Below are 26549 nucleotides of genomic sequence, written 5' to 3' on the forward strand. Positions count from 1 at the left end.
TCAAAGGACACCTAGGTTCCTTCCATATCTTGGCTACTGTAAATAATGCTGCAATGAACAGAGGGGTGCATATATCTTGAAAAAATATATAATTTTAGATCTAATATTCAACTCTGTCCTTTCTTGGGTGAGGCAGATTGAATATATGGACACATTTGTATTTGTTTGGTCCCCTCTCATTGCAGGCTTCCTTATGGATGGAGAATACCTTCTCTACCCTTTGAGCTTAACCAACTGACTTGCTCTGCCCACTGAAATGAGGCTTCATGAAATCCCCTGCTCTCTTGCTAAGGTGCTCTATACTATGTGAATAGTATAGCCCAGAGAGTTGCTATTCCTTCAACCTAGGTTCTGGAATGAGAAAGAAAGGCTGAACTGAACCAAGCCAAGCCCATCAGTCATGAAATGTAAGCAACAAATAAATGTTTGCTATTGTTAGCCACTGAGATGATAGGTTTGTTTGTTACTGCAGCAATGGCTGACTATTATAGACATTGGTACCAAGATTCTGAAATACTGATATAACAAAACCCTAAAATACAAGACACTGGCTTCCAGGCTAGACAGAAGCAGTGATAAAATTGTTTCAGTAGGCAGTAAAACTGGTGACCCAAGTTACATTAAGCAAAATATTTCTAATTAATTTGAGCTTTGTGCAAAGAGGTTTTGAGATAGAGTATCAATAGTGTGGACTGTTACTAGCTGCATAAAATTTAAAAAATTGTAAAGATAAATTCCAAAAAGAATTTGCCAAAGTAAACAAGAATGAAAAGACTAGAGAGAATCCAAAAATTCTAGGACATGAAGAGTTAAAAGTTGCAACTTCTTCAGCCTGGGCTCTGTAATAAGATGCTATGATCCCAACAGCTAAACCCAGCAGAGGCACAGATAACCCATCTTTCCTTATGAGAGAGCATATAGATATAATGCTGCTGTGCAGTAAAAGTTGATTAATACACTAAAATGGCAAGTACAAGCTATTAAGACTCTGTGTGAAAATTAATGTTATTGGGCAACTAATCTTAAGGTAATCTGTTTCAGTATCATTAAGGCTTCATTTTGTTCAAGAATGGATGTAACGTCTACTGATCAGTATCAACTAGATTCTAGTATGCAATGAGGGTGACGAGGCGGTGAGAGTGGTGAGACAATTGGTTTTCTGGTAATCTCTAGCAAGAGAAAACATCCAGAATGGAGCTCTCACTTTCGCCAAGGACACTAGAAGAGACCAAGGGCCACAAAGTCTTTAGATTTATACTTTACTTTTATTAAATTAAATGATGCAAAATTTAAAGTAACAGTAATCATAAAGAATTTGGAGAAGGAGTATTGTTGATATGCATATAGACTTTGAGGCCAGGGTAAGTAAGTACCTGAAATGAAATCCTGGCCTCACCGTTTGGTTCTATGTGGTCTTGGGCAAGTTTCATTTCTTTGTGTCTCAGTCCATAGCTGTTATTCTTAACCCATGTGGGTTGTTACAAGAATTAAATGAGGCAATACTTAAAACATTTAAAACAGTGCTTAGCACAAAAGCATTCTGTAAGTGCTAGCTATAGTATACTGTTGTTTAAGCGTCAAGGTCACATAAGAATAGGGACTCTAGTACTGGCTATACATTCATATATGGTAACAAATAATAAAGTGTTTATGATATCTAATAGGTGACTAAATACAGTATTACACAATACATTTCTTCAAACAATAAAAAAAATAAGAGTAACAATTTTATCTGCAGATTCTTATCAGGTTTCAGAGCTGCAAGAAAGTTTGATTATAACTAGGAAATTCAACTTCTAAGGATGTGAACGTATATGTGATGCTAACAATTTTCAATCTACAAGATTTCAATGAAACTCACTTTTGGAAATAGGAATTTGATATTGTTAGGTTTGCCCCAAACCCTGTATATATGACAATAGCAAAAACTTATGCATCTGCATATGTGTGTGTATGCCTACAAGGAGTTAAAAAGGTAGAAAATTATAATATATTTTCATTGAAGTTGATTGAAATGCATGTTTAAAAACATTAATAAGCACTTGTTTATTAAAGACTATACTCAGCTGCATACTTTCCTAGAACAATCTATGAAAAACTAATTTCCAGCACTTAATATTGCTTTCAAGGAACTCTAGAATTTTATTTAAGATTTATTTTAAAAAGATATATTAACCAAATTACAACTAAAGTAGCTCTAGCACAGTAAGTAGCCCCATTATAGGATCAATTTTGATTTTACAACACCCACATCCTAAAATGTTTTGGGATATTAGGGATCATCATATCAAACTCCCACAATTTGGGAACAAGAAAACTAATACCCAGATGGGAAAGTATCTGTTTCAAACTCAGTTACTGGTAAAGCCAGGGCTACAGTTAAGTAGTGTTCCTTAGACTATGAAATGCTTGCAGAATAAAAACATCACTAGAAGGTATCTAATTCAAACTAAATGGGAATCCCACACTTCTATTTTAGTACTCTGATTCACACAAAATATTTTCCAACATATAAGCTGAACCAAATCTTTAACCTAATTTAGAAAATTATTGAGTTTTTATAATTCCTAAAGTCATTTTACATAAATTAGTTGTTTCAGTTATGTGTTTAGTGGAAGGTGCTCTTTAAGCTATTTTTATTAGAAGTGAAATAACTTGGATTTAGTTGAGTTAAAGTATTAAATATTGATTGTTCTTTTTCATCAATATTTCATTATAGTTGCAAATCTATAATGTGATAAGGCCAGACAGGTGGCAAGACCGCATGATATTTTGCATCATGAAGAACAAAAGTAACCACCCTCTGGTTCTGGATAAATAATTTCATAAGCACTAAGTTCAAATAGAAACAGAGAGAGCATCCCTCTTGATGACATATGGTTAATGCCTCATATTTCCTTTACTGGAATACTAAATTTTGGCTTCATTGAAAAAAAAAATGTTACCTTACATGGTTTAAAATTCAAAGAGTGTCATGTAAAATGAAAATTAAAAACTATTTAAAAAAATATTTTCAGGAAAAATTCTTAGACCCTTCACATTATTAATAGACAGCCATAACAAAACTAGATGATAGAATACTATAGAGCAATGCATGTTAGATGTCATCCACATCCTCAACAGCATGTGTACTGGGACTATTCCTGACCAAACTGAAACAGCCTCTCAGTTGGGAGCCATGCCACTTGAAAAACCAAAAGAATTATCTCTGACACACGATTAAAGATGAAGGAATGACATATGCATTCAACTTTCATGCTCTCCCAAAACTACACTAAAATTGCACTGAAAATTTTGCTTTGTTTTGTTTTTATAAATATACAAACCCACAGGTTAAAGGCAGATGATAAAAGATCAACAAGATGCTGAAGGATGGAAAGTTGACTTAGCAAAGCCGACAGCAAGGAAAGCCAAGAAGCATCTCAATTTATACCAGTGAACACCCAAAAAGCCCAGAAAGTGGTAGCATGCCCATGGTGCAACCAGTCTATACTACAGCAGGTTAAAAGAGTTTTCTTTTAAGAAGATTTAATGGATAAAACATGGACTGTTTGAGTATTTTGAGAGATTCACACAATTCCAGATATAGAATTTCCTTAGATACAAATGATATAATTTGATACCATGTTAAAACTAGAAAAAAAAATGAAAATTCATTTTTCCTAGAATATGAACAGATCATTCCTAGTGGACAGTTCTTGGTTTTGTGTACTCTGGTCATATGTCAGGCCAATCTTCCTTTGGGGTATCACTTGTCTTCTCTTCAGAACAGTCTGGAGGTTTTATCATTCAACAGCCCTCCCTCCACACCACCATCCACAACCCCGACCGAGGAGTGTGTTCATGACCCAAGCCTAGACCAAACAAATTCTTCATCCCTAGAATGATGAGGAACAGTGTGAGGAAAAGACTGCAAAGAGTTGGAGTCAGCCACCATGCAGCAATAATCTTAAGACTCTCACGTAGGCCTGGTGGACTCTCTGGGATATCTGCCTTTTAGAATCTGGTTCTTCAGCCAGCCCTAGGATCCTGTGAACTCCGTATATCCTAACATTATTTTAATTATCCAAAATCTGTTCCTGCTGCTTGCAACCAATAGCTCTAACTGATCTGGGTAGAATTTATCCACAAAAAGTAAACTAAGAAAATATTTCATTTGAACAAACTTCATATTTCACAGATTCATCAGACATTATAGGTATAATAGACCTTAGAGTTCATGGAGCTTAAGATTTTCTTATATACATGAAAAAAGTAAGGTGAAATCAAGAGACTAGAAGATTTTTCTAGTGTCATACAGCAGTTAAGTGGCAATGCTCAGAATAAAACTGAGATCTCTTTATATCAATTCCAGTATGATTATTTGTATTTTTAAAATTTTTTGTGTCATTTTTACAAACCTCTAGTTCCTGGAAGTGGAGCTGCTATCCAGTAGCCCAAATATGGTGCATCATATGTCCAAATTAAATGATTATTATATTCCTTGACCAGTCCCCGACCATGATTTATCCAAGTACCTAAGAAGGAAAGTAAGGAAAAAGTACCAGTGGGTTATAGTTTATCTCTATTTAGAGCCGACAGAAGTTTGCTAATAATCATGCATAGAATATTTTGCAGGGTTTTTCAAAGATCACAAAAACTGTAGCAATATATATAGGATTATGTATATATACAGATATATATTACATGGTAATAGAGTACATATAATATGTAAAATAAATAATGTGATTTGTTATGACTACAAGAGATAAAATCATTATAAAGAAAGATGTAGGTATATGTAAGGAAATCATGAGTATCCAAATAATGTTGAAATCGTGCATATTGAGCTATACCTTGAGGATGTGAGTAGTGAAATCTAACTTTATCAATAGGTTGTTATTTGTCACGTGTTCTAGGATTCTAATTAAACATATGATAGTGCACAGAGTGTATAAGTGTTGCATATGCAATAAATCAATTCAGTAATTTTGTCATTGGAAGGTACATTAGAAACAAAGACCTTTGCAAGAAGGAACAATCAAAAATAAGGACTCGAAGTAGATATTCCTTTTTAAAGTGTTTTAAAATAGCTCACTCATTCAACATATTAGGAAACAGGCCCAAATAGTGATTCGTTCAAAATCGCACTACCGGTGAATGGACTAGAATCCAGGTCTCAGAGCTCTTAATTCAATGATTTAGAATAACATATTACTGTGATACCGTAATTTATAAGAAATACATATTTGGTCCCAGTCTTGACACAGATCTCCTAAAATCTTTGGAATTTTCTAAGTAACAAGATCCATAAAGATGAAAGAGTGTCTTTTGTTATGCAAAATAAGCAGCCTTCAACCCCACTTGCTTTTATGTTAATGAGGTGATTTTTCAAAAGGCCCTAAGCTGTGGTTCCATAACGCAGTGGTTAGGACATCTGCTTTACACGCAGAAGGACCTCGGTTTGCGCCCCAGTGGAGCCACGGTCCATGGTCTACAGCCATGCCACCCTGAACAAGCCCGATATCTAATGTCAAAAGCTAAGCAGGGTCGGGCCTGGTTAGTACTTGGATGGGAGGACACCTAGGAAGACCAGGTGCTGTAGGCATACATAATAATAAATAATAAAAAGGCCTTAAAGATAAAGGTTTGGTTTCCAGGGAAACAACCAAATGATTGAGAGATTGGAACCTTCAGCTCCACCTACCACATACCTCCAGAAAAGGAATAGGGACTGGTGGTTTGAGAGTAATCACCAATAGTCCATGATTAATCCATCGTACCTACATAATGAAGCCTCCACAAAAATCCCGGAAGTCCAGGGTTCAGAGACCAGAGATGGTGAACACATGGAGACGCTGGAAGGTGGAGTACTCAGGAGAGAGCATGGAAGCTCCAGGCCCCTTCTCCCATACCTTATCCTATGCATCTTTTCTATCTGGCTGTTCCTTAGTTATATCCTTTTATAATAATCTGATAAGTAACTGTTTTCCTATGAGCTATGCTAGCAAAGACTCAAAGTAGAAGAAAGGGTCATGGGAACTTCCAATTTATAGCCAGTTGGTAAGAAGTACAGGTGACAAAGTGGACTCTGGGAGGAAGGGTAGTCTTGGGGTACTAAGCCCTTAACTTGTGGGATCTGATGCTAACTCCAGAGAGTGTCTGATTTATAGAGCACCCAGCTGCTGACAGAAAACTGCTTGGTGCAAGGGGTACAGACTCCCGTATATCTGATCAGAAGTGAATTAATGAGCACAGAATGGAATGTTGAGAATAAAAAACGTTTTCCCTGTTGACAAAAAGAGATGCTGTACTAAATCATAAATTTGTAACTGGACAGGCCATGGTGGATAATTACTCCTTAGGTCTACAACTTCTTTAGTGAAAGGTATTTAAGTCAGCTCTGTCCATTGTTCTCGTACATCTAGATTAAATACACCTTTGCAATGCCAGTTACCACTGGAAGGCCTAACCACCCTCAAGAAAGGATGTAATCTTGTAATTCAATCACTACTTTGCTTGCTCTCACTCTCATTTAACCTTATTTTCCCTCATTGACACTTCCTTAGTGCAGGATTCCAAAGAAATTCATCAGGACCACCCTGGAGACCTGAACCCAGTGCTAGGTACAAGCAACAGCCCATTGTGCACCATCACTTCCTGCTTCTCATAGGATGAACTATGGAGAGTCTTCTCGGCATTCAGGGCCTCTTTGCTTTAAGTAGCAGATCATGACTTTATGTAAGCTGTTCTTAAAAAATCCTCAAGGTGGACAAGGGTTGAGCTAAACAGGGAAAGAATAAAAATGGGTGGCTACTTTTAATTGGATTGCTTAGTAGGAGTCTGAGTTAAAACCTTTGCTGATTAAGAGACTGAACTCTCTCTAGCAATGAAAGAGAAAGGACACTTGTTTCCCTAACCCAAATAGCCAATGGGGTGACAATAGTTGTTCAGATTCCCAAATATCTTCAAATTCCCCAGATCTGGAATAGTGGAGATGGGTGACATGAGGCGTCCAAGTGCAGTAACACAGATGACCACCGAGAAGCCAGTGGGAGCCCCAGGGAGAGGAGCAGGGCACCTCGGAATGGGTTCACTCCCAGAGAGGGGCCTATGCCTTTGAAAACATCGTGGTTCTGGTGGCATCTGCTAAGCTCTTGCTGTCCCTTGCTTGCGTATTCTTAGGTGACTAAGAATTTGGGGTGGAGGGTTTGCTGAGCAGAACTTCCTCTAAGGCGTGAAGCAGTCCTATGAGTATATTCACTGCATTTGGCACATCTAGAGATGTGCACATGTGCACGTGAAGGCTGCCTTTCCCTAAAGTTTGTCTAGACTCTGCAGATCTAAAAGTTAACATGGGAAATCATGCCTCTGAGGCCTCCAAGCCCCATGACAGTCTCCCATTTTTTATAACTGAGAGGGCCGAGATGATGAAACTTTGATACTTCTAAATTAATCTTTTGTGTGCACAGTTAGGAATGTCCTGCTGTAAAGTTAGGCAGACTGAATGGAAAACATTTAATTAGTCTCCTGAAGCTTTAACAAAGGATTTAGATAAATAGATCAACCTATGACGTCATTTAAGTGTCAACCCACTTCTTTGAGCTATTAAAAATGGCTGTCCTCATTTTAAAAGGGAGAAGGTAAGCCATTTGGAACTTGACAGACATAAATTGTAAATGCCTCCAAAACAACTCAGATCCAGCTGTTCTCCGTGCATGTCTGTATGTCTACACTATTCTACCTCTGGACGATATCAAAATTAACTTACAGGCAAGCACTTGTAAGGATTGAGTAGTCTAAAATTCTCAGAAATATAGAAACTAACTCAAAATGCTTTTCGAGTTCACGTGATCTGAGACTAATCCTTAGTAAATAAACCTAGTTTAAGTTTGATAAGTCCATGTTAATAATTGACTTTGATGTCTATAAATCTCCAAGCTAAAGAATGCTAATTGCTTACTTCTTAGTTTTTGTTAGAAATTGAGATTGTAAGAGTCAAAATCTCAACATGTGTGGAAATAACTCTGTGGTGTTCCAGAAGGGCCTCTGAAACATCTCAAAATTATCTTAAGGAGAAGGGAGAACATTGTAAAATAAGTGATGGAAAACCTTTTAGGGTGTATCATATGGGTGAACAATGGTTGTAAATTAAACTGTCAGGGATATGAGAAATCTAACATGGCCACTTAGTTTTTTCCCAGCTCCCTGGCAAAACCACTTTTTTTTTTTTTTTTTTTTTTTTTTTTTGCTGTTTTTGTATTTCTTCATGCATCATAGTGCATTTAAGCTGGACTTAAATTAGATGAAGGAACTAACTTATGAGCTGATGCTATTGAAAGGAGACATCTTACCCTATTGCCGAGGTTTGGCAGAGTCACTTCAAGAAAATGCCAAATAGATGACTTTTTCCCTTCACAGCAAGCTCTCAAGGGGAAAAGACTTTAAAGATTATTGACTGCCACCTGAAGATTTTGTTTACTGGAAAGGAACTCAAATTAAAGACACTCTCCAACCTCTTCAGAAGGGACCTTTGTCAGGTCCCTAACCATGAATGGACATCTAACCCATTTCTGACAGTCACCTCCACCTACAATGTACAGCAAAGACTCCTCTAGGATGAGAAGTTGCTGACATCACAGGTAGACAGCTCTATCACCACCTGTATGTCTACGATTGATGTTTGACTCAAATCAGTTGTTAAATTATCTACCTGTCTGTTAATGATATTGGTCATAATAGTATTCTTTGGGTTTTTCTATGTAGTCCATCTATTTATACATTTAAAATTGAGGGAATATAAGGGAGATTACATGAAGATGAGAAAAAGCAAGACAGGGACAGGATTATAGGGTAGTTAAGATTGCATGCTTTCTTGAGGGTGGTCATGCTTTAAAAGGAAAGGTCTGAAAGGGGGCACTTCAAAGGTGCATTAACGTAGATGCACAGAAACAATGGACATGGTTTCCTTGAGGCAAAGATAAACCTTTTACTAAAATAGTTATATGCCTGGGCTGTGACTACTCACCATGACCTGCCTCATTAGGAATTTAAGATCACACCACTCTGTGAAATTAATTTCCTTAGAACCCTTTTTTTTTTCTTTTTTTTTGTCCACAGTTCTCCCTTTTGGTCATAAATCCATCCAAAGGATGCACCGATGACCATATTTTTGGTTGGATAGTGTGGTCTCATAACACTCTAAAGTCTCATTCCTAGGAAGTCTCAGTATGGACGTTGTCTTGTTAACCATTGGGGAGGGTCAGTGCTGTAACCTTGGGATGTGAGCTGAGGCCACATTTTCCCCCAAAAGGCAAGTAAATTGAAGACAGTCAGGTCTATGGTTGTCATTTCAAAAAAAAACAAAAAAAAAACAAAAACAAAAAAAACAAAAAACAACAACGAAAAACCAACAAAACGAACCAAAACAAACAAAAAAACCACTCCAGATCATTTGTATCCTATGAATTATCATGATCCAAGTTTTGCCTTCTGTCTCATTTTTCTGTATGTAGCAGCTAGTATAAATTTACATAAGCCATGAAAAGAGTATTAAGTTTTCTTATGCATGTTCAGTAATCATAAAGGGGCTACACAGAAAAACACAAGAACAGCTATTATTATGACTAATACAATTAGCAGCCAGGTACAGACAGACAAAATTAATTCTGAGCTCAACATCAGTCTGTAGATATACAGGCCTTGTTGATGTATTGGTCGAACTGTCTACCTCTGATATTAGCAGCTTCTCATCCTAGAGGAGTCTTTGCCATCCACTGTAGGTGGAGGTGACTGTCTTAAGTTAGTTCCTTCATCTAATTTAAGTCCAGCTTAAATGCACTATGATGCATGAAGAAATACAAAAACAGCAAAAAAAAAAAAAAAAAAAAAAAAGAGTGGTTTTGTCAGGGAGCTGGGAAAAAACTAAGTGGCCATGTTAGATTTCTCATATCCCTGACAGTTTAATTTACAACCATTGTTCACCCATATGATACACCCTAAAAGGTTTTCCATCACTTATTTTACAATGTTCTCCCTTCTCCTTAAGATAATTTTGAGATGTTTCAGAGGCCCTTCTGGAACACCACAGAGTTATTTCCACACATGTTGAGATTTTGACTCTTACAATCTCAATTTCTAACAAAAACTAAGAAGTAAGCAATTAGCATTCTTTAGCTTGGAGATTTATAGACATCAAAGTCAATTATTAACATGGACTTATCAAACTTAAACTAGGTTTATTTACTAAGGATTAGTCTCAGATCACGTGAACTCGAAAAGCATTTTGAGTTAGTTTCTATATTTCTGAGAATTTTAGACTACTCAATCCTTACAAGTGCTTGCCTGTAAGTTAATTTTGATATCGTCCAGAGGTAGAATAGTGTAGACATACAGACATGCACGGAGAACAGCTGGATCTGAGTTGTTTTGGAGGCATTTACAATTTATGTCTGTCAAGTTCCAAATGGCTTACCTTCTCCCTTTTAAAATGAGGACAGCCATTTTTAATAGCTCAAAGAAGTGGGTTGACACCTAAATGACGTCATAGGTTGATCTATTTATCTAAATCCTTTGTTAAAGCTTCAGGAGACTAATTAAATGTTTTCCATTCAGTCTGCCTAACTTTACAGCAGGACATTCCTAACTGTGCACACAAAAGATTAATTTAGAAGTATCAAAGTTTCATCATCTCGGCCCTCTCAGTTATAAAAAATGGGAGACTGTCATGGGGCTTGGAGGCCTCAGAGGCATGATTTCCCATGTTAACTTTTAGATCTGCAGAGTCTAGACAAACTTTAGGGAAAGGCAGCCTTTACGTGCACATGTGCACATCTCTAGATGTGCCAAATGCAGTGAATATACTCATAGGACTGCTTCATGCCTTAGAGGAAGTTCTGCTCAGCAAACCCTCCACCCCAAATTCTTAGTCACCTAAGAATACGCAAGCAAGGGACAGCAAGAGCTTAGCAGATGCCACCAGAACCACGATGTTTTCAAAGGCATAGGCCCCTCTCTGGGAGTGAACCCATTCCGAGGTGTCCTGCTCCTCTCCCTGGGGCTCCCACTGGCTTCTCGGTGGTCATCTGTGTTACTGCACTTGGACGCCTCATGTCACCCATCTCCACTATTCCAGATCTGGGGAATTTGAAGATATTTGGGAATCTGAACAACTATTGTCACCCCATTGGCTATTTGGGTTAGGGAAACAAGTGTCCTTTCTCTTTCATTGCTAAAGAGAGTTCAGTCTCTTAATCAGCAAAGGTTTTAACTCAGACTCCTACTAAGCAATCCAATTAAAAGTAGCCACCGATTTTTATTCTTTCCCTGTTTAGCTCAACCCTTGTCCACCTTGAGGATTTTTTAAGAACAGGTTACATAAAGTCATGATCCGCTATTAAAAGCAAGGAGGCCCCGAATTCAAGAGAATACTCACCAAAGTTCTCAGATGTGAAGCAGGGAGCTAGTGGAACACAATGGGCCCTTGGTTGTCCTAGAACCAGGTTTGGGTCCCAAGGGTGTTCCTGAGTGAGAATCCTGCCATAACTATGCCAAGTCAATGTTGATGTAAGAAATGTCCAACCCTGCAGAAAATTTGTATAAGTTATTGGAACCAAACTGATGACATGCTGGGAAGCAATACCTCCAATGGTCTGGAGGATAATGATTTTGCAACCTCTTTTATGCATTTGAAATTAAGAGGGAATGTAAGGAAAATTACATGGAGGTAGGAGAAAGTAAGAAGTGACTCAAAACAGAGGATAGTTAAGATTATGTGCTCTCTTGAGGATGGTCATGCTTTACGGAGGGTGTCTGAAAGGGCCTTTTGAAGATGTGTTAACCTATATGCACAGAAAGAATGCACAGGGCTTGTTTAAGGCAAAGATAAACCTTTACTATGATAAATGCCTGGGCCATGACTACTCACCATGATCTGCCCGATTTGGGATTTATTATCACATCACTCTGTGAGGTTACTTTCCATGGAACCCCTTTTTTGTCTACACTACCTACCTTTCCAGTTACAGTGAAATCTTATTCCAAATCTCCTTTGAAGATTGACTGCTTCCTAATCTCAATCTTCACGAGTAACTTTGGGCTCTATCCCCACCTCTAACACATGACCTAAATAAGTCTGTACATTTCACTCACTGGTCGCAAATACCTCTGGTTCCTGAGGTGGGGATGCAAACTCAGTTTATAACTGCAGTTAATCTAAGGACTTGTGTAATAACTACTAGAAAAAGAATCTCTTTCCATTGGATTTCAGCCTGGGCAGGTATAAAATTAGATCACCTACAACCTTCTTGCTAAAGGAAATCCTATCCCAGAAAAGAAGTAACACCGAAGAAACAGATGAGAACAGAAATCAAGTCCTGTGTAACTATCTAGCTCTGCACTGTGACTCACCCAAGATAATTCTACCCCTGGCCTTTTCCTTTTTTCTCGAAAGGGGAGGGTTCACTTTAAGACTCCCACCTTATTTATGTTGGAACACAAAAACCACCAAGGGAAGCAGAGGAGGAAAAAGTAATTCCAGCAGCCATTTAGGAGGCTAAACTCAGGGAACAAAATTGGTACCCAATACTTTTTAAAAAATAATCACTCTATCCCTTAATAATACAGTTATCAATTTTCTTTTTACATTTCTCAATTGCTTAAACCAAGCTTTTAGATAAAAGTTCTATTTCCTATCAAAAAAAAAAAACATGAAAGCAGACATACTTTAAAAATATTTCTGCTCAAAATGTTAGGGTATATTAAACCATAGGAATGTGAGTAAATAATGCTATTTTTAGTATAATATATTGGCATCATTTTCCCTCTCAGTTGTATTATATTAATCAAAGTGGGTCCAGTTTTGGTAGTTGACAAAGTGCTTAAAATTTTAACATTTATTTAGTGCTCTACTAAAGATAAAACACTCAAATATAAATGATACATTTTAATATATTTTAAATAAGGCATATTAAATTTTATTCTATTACAAATATAGAAATATTGTCAATTGTCCTTCCATAAACCCAAAACAAACAAACAAACAAACTTATTTCTAAGATCAAACATTCAAAAGAAAAATATTCAGAATATTTTTACCTAACTCACATACCTGTGTTCATATCAAATGTCCAGGCAGGTATGTGATCCCCTGCACTTACATCATTTGTATGTAGAAGGGGGAGAGAAACTTGAATAGAGCCATCCACCTTTAATTCTTTTCCTCCAGAATATATTTTCACACATATTGCAGCAAGAGGAATCAATTCAATGCTTTCAAAACCTAAAAGAGAAGATAGTTTATTAAAATCTTACATAAGACAGAGGTTGTGGTTACATATTAATAGCAAATTAATATAGGCCTACAATAACTAGTTCTTCTACTTTACCCGGAGCTATCCATTTTAATAGCAAATAGATACTGAATCCTCATTAAGGATTTTTAAAGTATAATTTAAAAATATGTGTTATATACCAGTATAGGCTATACATATGTAAAATCAAAAAATCAATTCACTCAGAGTCATCTGATTTAAGGTCAATGGAATCTAATTCAGTGTCTTTGAAAACCTACAAAACCAACAACCAAAAAAAATACGTCTTATCAGTATTGTACCCAAGTAAAGGTTCTGCCATACCACATCATCAATGCAGACAAGGGTCTAAAACATCTTTCTCCTTTTCCAAGACCATCTGTTTCAAGTACTAGAACCAATAGATTCAGCTGTACTTCTTAAAGTTACCTTATATAAAAAGCACTCTGATTCAAAATGCAATTTTTAATATATAGTTTCAGCAAACAAAATCACAATGTAATATTGTTAGCTGATAGAATTAATAGGCCTTGATAGATATTTGATTAATAATGCTGTATTTAAAGGAATATAAACTTAGCCTTCAAAATTAGTATTACAATATTATTTAGATTTCAAAGCTTGAAAACTAGCAGAAAGGAGTTTAATATAAGAATTCATTATGCTGTTTTGCCTAAGGTTTTAAAAATTTGATTATATAACTTATACCTTAAATATCAGGAGCTACCTATATTTTTCTATTACTCAGTGGGAAAAGCAAAAGAGGTCTTTGTTTTGTTTTTGAAATATCAGCAATGCCAAAGTTATAATATTCACCAAAATATTTACAGTGAATGAAATAATGTGGTTATAGATGTTAAAACTATAAATTTTCTACAAATAATTTGATAATTTTAGATTTTCCAAGTAATTTACTACACATTAGAAATAGTGAATAAAGTATACTTATTACATATTATTTACTCTTTGTGGCTAACTTTTAAATCTTTGGCTTAAAAGCTAGAGTTTTGATCATTTAGAAAATATTTACATCCCCTGAATCTTTGGCTTAAAAGCTAAAGTTTTGTTCATTTGTTTACCAAATATTTTCACAAATATTTACATCTCCTCCTGGCACCATGCAGTTGTCTAGGCCCCAAAGATACAGTGAGTACACGATCTCTTACATTGCCTGCAATATTTTTTCCCACAATCCTCATTATTATCAAAAATCCTTTTTTTTCCTTTCTTTTTTTATTGTCAGTATTTTCTCCATGCATGATAGAAGGTACCTTATCAGTATTTAAGGAAAATCTAGAAAGGCAATGTAATTGGGTAGTTAGAAAAGATACTTCACTGAAGAGGGGATGTTGGAGCTGTGGCCAAATGAGAAGTTGCCATCCATGCAAAGACCTCAGAAAAGAGCTTTCCAGGCAGGAGAGAGAGAGAAAGCAGGCCATGGAGCTGGAGGGCAGAGAGAGATGGGACCTTGGAGGCTATGGAAAGGAATTTTCATTATTGCCACTACATCATCTGGTGTTATCAGTTATCAGACAGGGCAAATACTGGTTTACTGAAAAGTTTCGGTGAAATAAAAGATCTATCTCTTAAAAACTGCCTGAAACACAGATCATAGATGAGTAAAGTAATGTCCTATGAATGGTGTTAGACTGGTATAGTAGTAAGTATTCCAATATAAGCACAAAGAAAGTAGTATGTAATTCGTAAGTAGGTATAATCTCCTTTATCAACTATTTAGTAAAGCCAGCTGGTTTTCTGAAGTGACTGCTCTCAACCCCACTCCCCCCAGCTCTATGAGTCAGATACTCAATGCAGCTGAAACTGCTGAGATTAATACGCCACTCCTTGAGTTAAGACCAATTCAAAGAACAAAAACAAGGAAGAATGGTACAAGGGGGGAAAAAAAAGATTGAAAGACATGAGGAGGAGGAAATTTATTTAAAAAAAAAAAAAACTTTCATACTCACAGAACTCTAGAATTGTGCACTCCAAAAGAGTAGCCACCCACAGTGTGTCACAATTTAAATTTAAGTGACATTAGAAGGGTAGTTCCTCAGTGCACTAGTCAAATTTTAAGAACTCAATAGCCACAAGTAGCTAGTGACTACCATATTAGAGCAGAAGAACATTCCCTTTTGATAGCATTGCTCTAGAACTTTAAAAATGTTAGCATTCTCAGAATACTTGAAACATTGAATAATCTCAAAAGCAGGTGATAGTGAATGTTGGAGGGCACAGCATTATGATCCTTTCCCACTAAATCTAATGAGTATTGTCCACAAAAACCCTCTAGTGCAAACATGAGCTTCATTGGTGATGGAGTATATTTGCACCATTCTGGTCCATGTTTTTGTTTTGAGCATCCTATAATTGACATCTGGAAAATCGTGGCAGGTTTCTCAGATTGGTTCCTTCAAGAAGCAGATCCTGAGATAAGCACTGCTGAGGGGGTAGAGGAATAATGAAGAAAGAAAGCAGAAAGCCAGCATAGGATGTATTAAGGAAGTTATCCCTGTGACAACTCCAGCTCATTCTCACTGGACAGAATCTGGCTCAGAGTTGTCCTAGCCAAGGCAAAGAAATTAGAGTATTTATGTGCTCTTATTTGTCATTGGTTGAGAGCTTGCCCCACGTGAAGGCCAAGCCTGCTTCCCCTACCAGGGAATGCCCTCCGCCAGTCATTGGTGTGTGCAATAGGAAACATAGCCCTGTAACAGAAGGGTGAGGCTCATCTGGCTAGGGCACTGATAGCAGCAGCCACAGCAGGTTAAAAACAACAACAAACATCTAACCAAAACATCCAATTACCCTTATTACTCTAATTTATGGCTGTTTTCTAAATGAAACAAACCAAAAATTTGATACAACTGAAACCATCAAAATCACAGATTGTATGAGGTGATACTAAACAGTGGAGTTTCAGTTACATTGCAACAAGCAGTAGACATAATGGAATGACACAGAAGGAATGTAGAGTTCTTATGGGGGTTATTCATAGGCGTACTGTCAAACGTGAAATTCCATCATTCCCTTAACCTTGAGGTCATGACAGCCTTATATAAATGTACTGGTGCTGCTGAATCTGGCATAGATATATTTTGCTTATACAGAATACCAAATACATACAAAAAGAAAAATTTACAATTGCTTACTCCAATCTATTAACTTTTTTATATTTAACCATTACATATAATCATTTATATATAATTTTTATATATCTATATATCCATTTATATATAACCATTTATGCAGAAATGGTTATATATAACCATTTTATATTTATATTGGTTTTATATTTAACTATTTTATATATAACCATTATTAACACTTCTGATCAATTTTATAAAAGTGAATAAAAGGTTAAATTATAAAAAGTTATGTGTAAACTTCTTTAAATTGAATTTCCATTTTTAAATGTATTTAATTTGCAAAGTTATACAATAATTAAGACTATTTTCAATACCTTTTTTACTTCTTTTGGATAAAAGTATCCTGCAAATGAAATTTCCATGAATTTGAAATAATGTATGTAGAGGACTCTGTTATAATCTTTCTTTCATTAGATAAAAGGGAATTAATTGCTTATAAACATTTTAATAACTAGATTTGCTTCAATAGTGACATGTATCCTCCAAAATCTGAATATCAAATATCTAAATAACAGTATTTGATGGGATTTATGTACTGTTTCTTATACATACATTATGTAAAAATTAGATAATACCTGACTTATCGAGAGTAATTCCAGATGTATACAGAAAATTGTCCACTTTCAAAAACTGTTGCAGAACTGTAAGATAGCCTGTAACGTTGCTAATGTGATGGTTGTCGGGTAGTTTAATTAAGGCTTTTGAAAACTGAACACTTGGTTGAGATTTGGCATCTGGAAAAAGGAAACCTCATTACAAACAGATGAAATAAATCCATATTAAACACAGTAAGATTAAGCACAATACACTGTACTTAAAGGAAGCAGTTGTAATTATTTCTAAACATTACTAATATTTCCTCATATAATTATTTTAAATTTGGAACTGAATAAGAAATTTCCCTTTCTTTAGATCACACAAGGCTCCTTTAGCCCAGACTGCTTGATTCCATTGCCCAGGATTTCTTCACCCTTTTTTGAGTTTCACACTAGGGAAGCACATACTGACCATTTTTAGCCCATATGGTTCACCTGGCATTTCATTTCTGTAACAGGAGTTAACGGTGTGTGCCAGGATGGGTTAAAACCAATAAAAAGCATTTCATTATTCTCTTGGCAACATTGATTTGTTCAATGATGGGGGCCTGTAACAACCAGTTAAGGAGATGCAATGTGAATTTTGCTTGGCTTTGTAAGGAAAAAAGACTTGCTTCTTCCTCACTAGATTTTATATGGTCAGGTGTATGTCCAGGAGTAGCAAAAACCATTTTGTGACCCAAAATGAGAGCTGGTTTGAAATTTGAGACTATATTTAAAAGGAAGAGAATTGAGAAATGGAGAGAGAAAACTAGTTCTCAATGATCTCAACAAAAGCCCCGATCATGCCGTGTTTAAAATGGGTCCAGCTCCTATACTTATCAGTTATTTGAGCAATAAATACATGTCTCCTTTGGGTTTTCAGCACATTGCAACAGAAAGCACCTTTGCTAATATTCAGCCATATATTTAAGTGGGCAGGTTCTCTATCAGAAAACGAAACATGCACTAAGTCTTCCAAATGCCATGCACTCGGTTTATAAATATTATCTCACATTAATCCCTTTGAAGTGACTATCCTCTAATATAATATATGGAGTAAGAACTCAGTGGTGATATTGATATTTCTATAATCAACATCTTATTTAACAATTCAAGGGGCAACTCTTAAGTCATTAAAACTGAAAATTATCAGACATTAGCTTTTGCTTTGGACTTTTTAAAGATCGTTGATAAAGACAGAGGCAATCAGTTAAAATTATTTGGATAAAAAAAGAAGTATCAGTTTTTAAGGAGTTACATGACAATAAATGATAAAAGAATGTAAGATAATTCTTGAAATCACTGTAGAGTTTACTTTTTATATATGAAGGTAGAAAAATAATACCTGGAAAATAAATAGTTAAGGGATATAAAGAACAACAACACATTTATAATATATTATTCTTGTTGGTTAAGTTATTTGAGAGTACAATCTGATACCTTCTGATAACTTAGATACTACCTACAACGTTTTTTTAGAGTCCACACACAACTGAAAACATGTATACTAAGGAAGTGTCTAGCTGAGCTTCTCTAAGGTTTTGTACATTCCTTAAGTCTCCAACTTCTCCTACTCCTGTTACCGCAAATGTATTCACACATGTTCACTATACACACTGAACACCTTCCTGATCCAATCTTGGAAGGAAAAAATAGAAACATTTTTTACAGAAGTTAACAAGTGAGGATGTGTTCAGAAACATCCATCCTCTCCTGTTTGGCCTCACTGAAAGGGTCAACTCTCAAGGAAATAAAGATGTAAAAGGCAGTGATCTGAGAATTCAAAAGGGCTCACGGTGCTCTCATGGATGTGTTCCAAGGCCTGAGCAGTCCTACTCAGACAAACGAGAGCTCACCACTGCTTGGTATAGTGGCAAAGGAGTGGCACATGGACATGTTCGTGCAAATCCATTTCACGTATTCTAGCAGAAATGGGGTTTGAAGAGGTCAGTAAGGAACAGGAATGTGTCAAAACAAAACCAAAACATTAAAGAGGAACTGGAGAATCTGTTTTGTCACAAAAGCCCCAGCAGCAGAAAATGTAGCTTCTTTCTGCATGTATCTAGTTCCTATTTATTTTTCATCCTTCTATACAAAACTTCACAGCCACCCAATCTGCCATATATCAGCAAAGTCAGTGAATCAAAATTCTCCAAATGCCTTAGCATTTCAAAAGTAAGAGATTCTACTGCCTCATTCAGTAAACTACTCCAAGATTAACCAAACCCTTGTTTAATTTTTCCGCAAATAATAGTATAAGATTTTGTAATTCTAAGATAGCTTCTGAGAATGAAGAGAACTTTCAAAAACAATTATTTTTACCAAAACTCTCATAAATTCTACTTTGAGAATTCTCTGCCTTTACCAATTATTTCCATTATGCCTTAGTCCTAAATATGAATTCCCTAATACAAAAGAAGTAAATAGAAAACTAAATTATTGTGATGGACTAGTTAGGGGAGGCAAGGAAGCAAGGTAAGAATGGAACCATCATCCAACTGGTTCGTAAGGCCAAACTGGATGACACAGCTTGAAAAAGACCCAAAATTAGGCTTCTCCTGTCCTTCCACTTGGGATATGTGAGTGGGCCAATCATGTCTGCTGGGCAGATAACTACCCAGTGCAGGCTTTTCCCACACAGGCAGCAAGATTAACGCCAGAGGCAGGAATGGAAGTGACCTGAAAATTAGCCCCAAAGGGCTGAGCCCTTTTTCCACTTTAACCAACCACTAAAGTTCAGTGAGAGATATGATTTGGAATGAAGTTCAGAAGCTCTTTCTAGTATTTCCAAAAGTCCAATGTTCTCATCTGGGAGGCTAAAATAGTAAAAGAGAGAATAATTCCCACTACACAGACACTAAAGAACCATACTATAGTTTGATAGTGAAATAAGAATCAGTTCAAATCAACTTATAGTCAGTACTAATCATCCTTGATCAATTTAGATTTTTCCCACATTATAATCAACATTAATTCATTAGAAGAAGTACACTTACATAAAAACCACTTTAAGTGTTTACTTATCAGCTGAGTAAAAAGTGTCGTACTTACCAGCTAATTTTCCAGTAATTAAAACAGTGTCTTCAAATAGCCATATATTTGCTTGGCTTTGCGGAAACAGTGAAAGTGTAACTGATGAATATACTGTGAAATATAGCACAATTAAAATATTTTATTAAACATGGGGGAAAACAGACAAATATAGTTCTGTTTCATCAGGCCCTAAAAAGTGGGAAAAGACTAATAGAAAAAGCGACTTAAAACAAAGGAAGGATGAATGTAAAATATGATGGAGAAAAAAAGAAGGATCACAATAAAGAGAGTGGGCATCCCCATTTTATTTTACTAATCTTTTCTATTTCATACAGTAGTTTGTCCCAAAGTGACTAATGATGTTCTCTAACAACCCAAGATATATTTGGTCAAGTTAAATACTTGAACAACCTTCTGCTATTTTCTCCATATAACTGTTACTTCCCTCTTATAATTTTTTAAAACGTTTTTCTTGGCTCCATGATTTAAGGTTCTCTAAAATAGGGATACATCCACTCTTCTTTTTTAACTTCCCATGTAAGGTTGCAGCGCTCTTCTTCACACAGTATAGTCTGCCACACAGACTCTGAGTTGGTAAATGAGGAAATAGTTTAACACACAAAATGATTCATAGGTGACCATCAGTAGTAACTCAGAATGGCGCTGTAACAGCCTGAAATAACTGGAGTAAGTGCAGAGTACCAGGAAGACAATTATTTCAAGATCAGAAGCAAGAAGCTGGAACAACAGACCATTGTTTTATAAGCAAGAACAAATCAAATAAGCTTACCAATACTGCAAAAGAAAAATAAGTTCTGAGGAGTAACCCAAAGCATGAGTTCTTTCTCATTTGATATCACTCCTGTATGCTAAGTATTTAAAATTAATAGACATAACATAATATCCCTAAATCACTTAAGAGATCACTTACATCACTTAATCGCATGGGAATATTTTTAATAATTTGAGGTATTTCCAAGAGCTATAATGGAAAAGATAGGATAAAATACAAAAACTATGCAATGATGATGCATGGGTGGACTTAAAATGAAATATACTTTTCTTCTACAATAGGAAAGGAGAACTACAAACTAAATAAAAGTGTAATTTCAGTTCAGAATACATTAACATTTAGACTGATTAACGGTTTCATTAGATTGGAAAGGAGGTAATAGGTTGTAGCTAGGACCTGGAGATGATTCTCATTAGGGCACTATTCCATATTTGATACTTTCTTGGTCATGGGCAGCTTAAAAGAGACAGCTTTTTGAGGCTATTAAACCTGAGGGGAATCTTTCTGAACCGTACTATAACTTATATTCAGATTTCTTTTCTGAAAATGTTTCTGATTATAAAAGGGATGTTTCCGATTATTAAAGGGATGTTTATTCACTGTGGAAAGGCTAAGAAATACAGAAAAGGGTAAGAAGAAAATGATGGTCTCATTATAATACCAGAACTGAGACAACCACTATTAATTTAACATAGCTCTTCCTAGAGCTATGTGATTTTTTAAAATGGGGGTATGATATTGCATACAGAATGTTTTTACTCTGCTTTTTCACCAAATATCATAAGCATTTCTGTCCCTCAATAGAAACTTTTCATAACATTTTCAGGTCACATATTTCATTTCTTGAAGTATCAAGAGTTACTTAACCACTACACTAATACTATATATTTAGATTGTTTCCATCTTCACTATTACAACAAAAATAATATTCGAATCAACATCCTTCAACTTTATTTGTATGTCTGTTTTTAGGAAAGATTCTTAACAGTGGAATACTGGGTCAGAGGTCATAAAGATTTTGAAAACATTGATACACAAATTTCAAAATTTTTAACTAGATAATTTTGCTGATTTGTACTCCTACCAACAGAGTTTGAGAATTCTGATCATATGTCATTCTGTTAATATTGAATACATTCACTTTTCAAAAACTTTTCTAAAATGAAAAATCTAAGGAATATGTATTTCTTTGGTGTATAAATCTTAGACCATTAGAAGACAAAGCATTCTGTCACATTTACTAATCATTGGTATTTCCTGTTTTGGAAATTGCTAGATCCTGATTTTGTCCATTCCCTTATTTAGCAGGGCCTTGGTGTTTTCTAACTGGTTTGTGTGAGTTCTTTGTATATTAAGGATATTACTCCTTGTTGTTTCACAAATTTTTCCTACCTTCTTGTTTGCTTTTATGTTTTTGATGTATAGTGTTTTTTTAAATATGGTCAAATCTACCTTTTATAACATCTTTCATTGCTTTTAAGTTTAAACAAATCATCATAATACAAATCAGATCATTTATTATTTTCTTATATTTAGTATGATTTGTTTTTCACATTTGAACTTTAAACAATATATTTCAGAATATGGATCCAAAATTAATTTACTTCAAGTAGTTATCCGAAATATCCTAATACTACCTATTGAATACTCAGCCTTTTCTCAATGAGTTATAATGGTACTTTATAGATTATATTTTTTTATATGTACTAGTATCTGATTTTTACCAGATACATTTTTTTAATGTTATAGCTATATTTTAGTTTTAAATTCGTAGGTATATAATATTTTAGTTATCTGGAATGGCAAATTACTGCTAGAAAATTTTCTTTAAAATAAGATTCCCAGGTATTTTTACATTTATTCTTCAAAAAAGTTTTTTTTAAATTTGGACCTATTCACATTCATAAGTTATTTTGCCAAGTTATTTTTTTAATGTGTTAAATCTATAAATTAATTTGGGAAGAACTGAAATCTTTACAACATTCAGGTTTGCTAAGAAGAAATATAATGTCTTTCCAGTTATCCAGGGTTTTAATTCATTAATTCATTTATTTATTTTTAGGTTTGGTAGTTCTATTTGTCCCCACATAGTTATTTCACATATTTTTTTAGGTTTCCTTGCACATTTTTTGTTCTTGTTGTTCTGAGAGGGATCACTTTTTGTTATTTTCCTAACTGGTTATTACTTCTGGTATGTTAGAACATGTATTTATTATATGAATGTTAATTTTTTTACAATCAGTAACTGTTGAATTTCCATTATTACTGTCCACTAGGAGCACAACCACGGCTTCACAGCCAGGCCCTCTAATCCATTTTAGCCCTGCTATAGGCCTATTCATTATATATGCCACTAAGTAAATTCAGTTTCCAAACAACTTACATTCACTGCGCTCAAGAATCTACAGTAACCGCCTTATTATTCAGCACATAAACCTAAATTGTTTTTCTCACCTTTTGAGAACATCCTTTCATCATCTGGCCCCACTTTACCTGGCCCACCCTGCATCATTCTCAAACCTTTGGGTGTGCCAAGCCCCTCACTGCCACCTGCAGACAAGATTTGTACCACAGCAGAGCTCTTACTCAATTCTTTTAAGCCTCTGTAGAAGGAAACCTCATATTGACTTCACATATTCTCATTTCCAGATTTACCAGACTAAGAGATTCCCAAAGTAGAGGAAAAAATCATTTACACTCAATGAAGGCAAATCACTACTTAAGTGCTTACTTGGCATTCTTCCAGTCTTCCAAGGCAGAGGTGTCAACACATAGCCATCTTTGTAAGCAATAATGGTTAGGCTGAGTCCTAATTTATATGGGACTTTTATCAACACTGCTCCATTGCTTTTAGTCACTGTGGAATTTGTTTTTGTGTAGTTTACAAATACTTCTACCACTGCTTGACTCAGGTACTGACGACTGATGATGTCATTCACCTGGACTTTCAGCATAAATACAGACACTGGAAGAAAAAAAGCCAGAAATGGCAGTACGTTAGATCCTAGAATACATATCACTATACTTTATAATGTAATTCAGACACTTGAATAACAGCATAAAATATTGTTGATAAATAAGGAAATACATATGTATGGATTGATAGAAAGAGGTGTAAAAACATTCCACATTCATTATTCTTCCTAAAACTGAATACATTTGCATCTATTAATAAGCTGTGGTATTACTACTCTATTTGTTCCTGCCAATTAAAAGAAAGGAGAGCAGTGAATAACGGAGACAGGTTCTCCCTTCAGAAAAATACATTGTTATTTTGTCTCATAATTCTAATGCCATCAAGTTACATTTAGTTAACACTAAATCAGAATTCAGTCAAACTTAGAATAAAATGTTATCCAAACAAATCTATTAGTGCATGGCTAGCTTCTTTCTTTTGTTCTGTTGTCTGGAAAGCATGGGGGTGCTTATCAGTTCCAAATATACAAAATATAAAACAAAAATCTTTCTCTAAAATGTCAAAAAGCATTATCCATTAAATATATGAGAAAATATACAAACATAATAAATTAAGAAAAATGAGAAGTTAAAGCTTCTTTCTACTTAAACCTCCAGCCTGACTGTTTGAGTACAAATCTTAACAGAGTGTTCATGGGTTTACCAATGATAATGTCTAGCTTTAATAAAGAACTTGTATCACCATGGAAATGCCTTTGCAAAGCCTGTTTCACAACACCTTTGCCAAAGATAACTTCTCTTCCACTAAAAATGAGCTTTGGAGTCAGTCGGTCAAGGTCTATCTCTCTGCCATCTTCTAGATGTGTAGCCCTGTAAGTTACTTCTCTAAGTTCATTTGCTCATCTGTAAAATTGAGAGCATAGTGACTCCTTTTCAAAGTAAGTGAAATAATGCAAATAATGTGCTAAGTACAGTATTTGCTTGTCATTTATTATTAATAAGGAAAATTATTTCACATTTAAAGACAACTTCATAAACAGAGTACAACAGTCAGAAATGCCTCATAAGGATTATAGTGCTATGCATTTGCATAAAAACATTTTTACTCAATTTTTTTAGTCAGAACATGTCAGAACACAACAACTTCCAAATTGTTGTATGCCTTATCTAGTTTAACTTTGTTAAAATAAGCTAGGCTTTAAACTGCATTTGGAACATAAGAAAAATATTTTAAAAACAAAGAGAACCACTGTAATAATCGCCCAACCCTAGGAACAAACAATTTAGCAAGTTAGAAAAGAGCTCTGATCCTTTTAAGAATCTGAAAATGAGGTTAAATGTTACCCAAACATGATTCATTATACATTCAGACACAAACATATTTTTAATGTATTTTATATGTGATAACAATTAAAACCACAATAAGAACTAAAATGTGTTGTAGCATGCTGTTAATTTTTAAGTACATCATTCCATTTACTCTTCAAAACCATCATTACAGAGATATTATTCCTTTCTTCATTTTATATATTAATAAGTGCAGGTTAGAGAGGTTTATAAATCAGCCATGGCCAACCCACAAAAGATAGAGGAAACAGGACACAGACTTGGGACTATCTCTCCACAAAGCTTGTGCTCTTAAACTGTTGCACTACAAGATTCTGTTTATACTCTTAAAAGCAACTCTAGTCCCAGTTTAGAGTGTGGGAAGAATTAACTGGGAAAAGGGAGGAAAGGGGAAGATTGTATCCTGGACAGTCATACCTTAAAATGAGATTCTATTAGTTTGTCTGAAAACTGTTAATTTCCAGAACAACAATCTCATATATATTCAAATGTAAATATGGAGAATAGATTACAAGGCAAAATAGAGATAACTGAAGTTTATCCCCACCTCTGCTTTCTCAGCATTTTAACAGACAGCCTTGTGAAAGGTTAAATTATTTGTGAGTAGTCATTACTATTGTTACTTTTAATTGGTAAAATTCCAGAGCATCAGACATTAAAAGGTCAACTGAGTCTTGGCCTTAATTCCACTGTTCTTCACATTATTTAACTACTTACCCCTCACGTCATCGGTTCAGCTCATTTCTAAGATCTCACTCTAAAATAAAATCATGCTTGTAACCATTTAAAATGAAAAAGGGCTAGGAATAAATATATGTTTCTGGTGCCAAGCCTTGTATGTATATTATCACCATAAAGACCTCAACCCACCTTTGTATAATATGGACTATCAATAGTCCATTTACCAGTGAAGAAATGAGAATTCAGACAGGTGATACAAACTGCCCCAAATCTCACAAATATAAAGAGGCTGTGTCAGCCTTCAAGTGTGCCTGTGAATGACTCCAAAGCCATTTTTACACCATGTTACAGTGAGTCTTGCAGTTACACTACTAAAATTAATTCAAGGAATATATGATTACAATCATCACTGAGAACTTAAATTCTTATATAATAATAGCAATTAAAAAGGATTTAAAAAATGTTCCCATACATACATGCTGATGCCAAACCATGAGTTCAAACTCAAATGCGAAATAACAACTTGAGTAAAAAAATAAAAAGTTGTAATGTATATGACATGATGGGCTCCTAAACCAAATGTACTTGAGTAGGTCTACTCAGGACAGAAAATAATTTATGTGTATTGGATGAGTAACTGCTGCTTAATTCAAAATAGTTTCTGCAGCAACTTGCCCCTAATTTCCTAGATAAAATTCACTGAGTCACTGGCATAAAGCATCTAATGTGGGACAGATAAATTTTGCCAAGACCTCAAAATGTG

General features: G+C 35.2%; 1 protein-coding gene across 1 annotated transcript in view; it reads right to left on the reverse strand.

The window, feature by feature from the left end:
* Window positions 1-26549, reverse strand: part of FAM171B (family with sequence similarity 171 member B) — a 67040-nt gene that overhangs the window by 5413 nt on the left and 35078 nt on the right. Inside the window, exons 2-6 of the mRNA XM_016151158.2 lie at window positions 23574-23807; window positions 20068-20160; window positions 17014-17172; window positions 13088-13258; window positions 4401-4517 (exon numbers count right to left, since the gene is read on the reverse strand). Of these exons, the coding sequence (XP_016006644.2) occupies window positions 4401-4517; window positions 13088-13258; window positions 17014-17172; window positions 20068-20160; window positions 23574-23807 (774 nt within the window). The remainder of the gene's footprint in view (window positions 1-4400; window positions 4518-13087; window positions 13259-17013; window positions 17173-20067; window positions 20161-23573; window positions 23808-26549) is intronic.

This window comes from Rousettus aegyptiacus, unplaced genomic scaffold, assembly GCF_014176215.1.
Source record: "Rousettus aegyptiacus isolate mRouAeg1 unplaced genomic scaffold, mRouAeg1.p scaffold_m13_p_2, whole genome shotgun sequence".
NCBI classification, from domain to species: domain Eukaryota; kingdom Metazoa; phylum Chordata; class Mammalia; order Chiroptera; family Pteropodidae; genus Rousettus; species Rousettus aegyptiacus.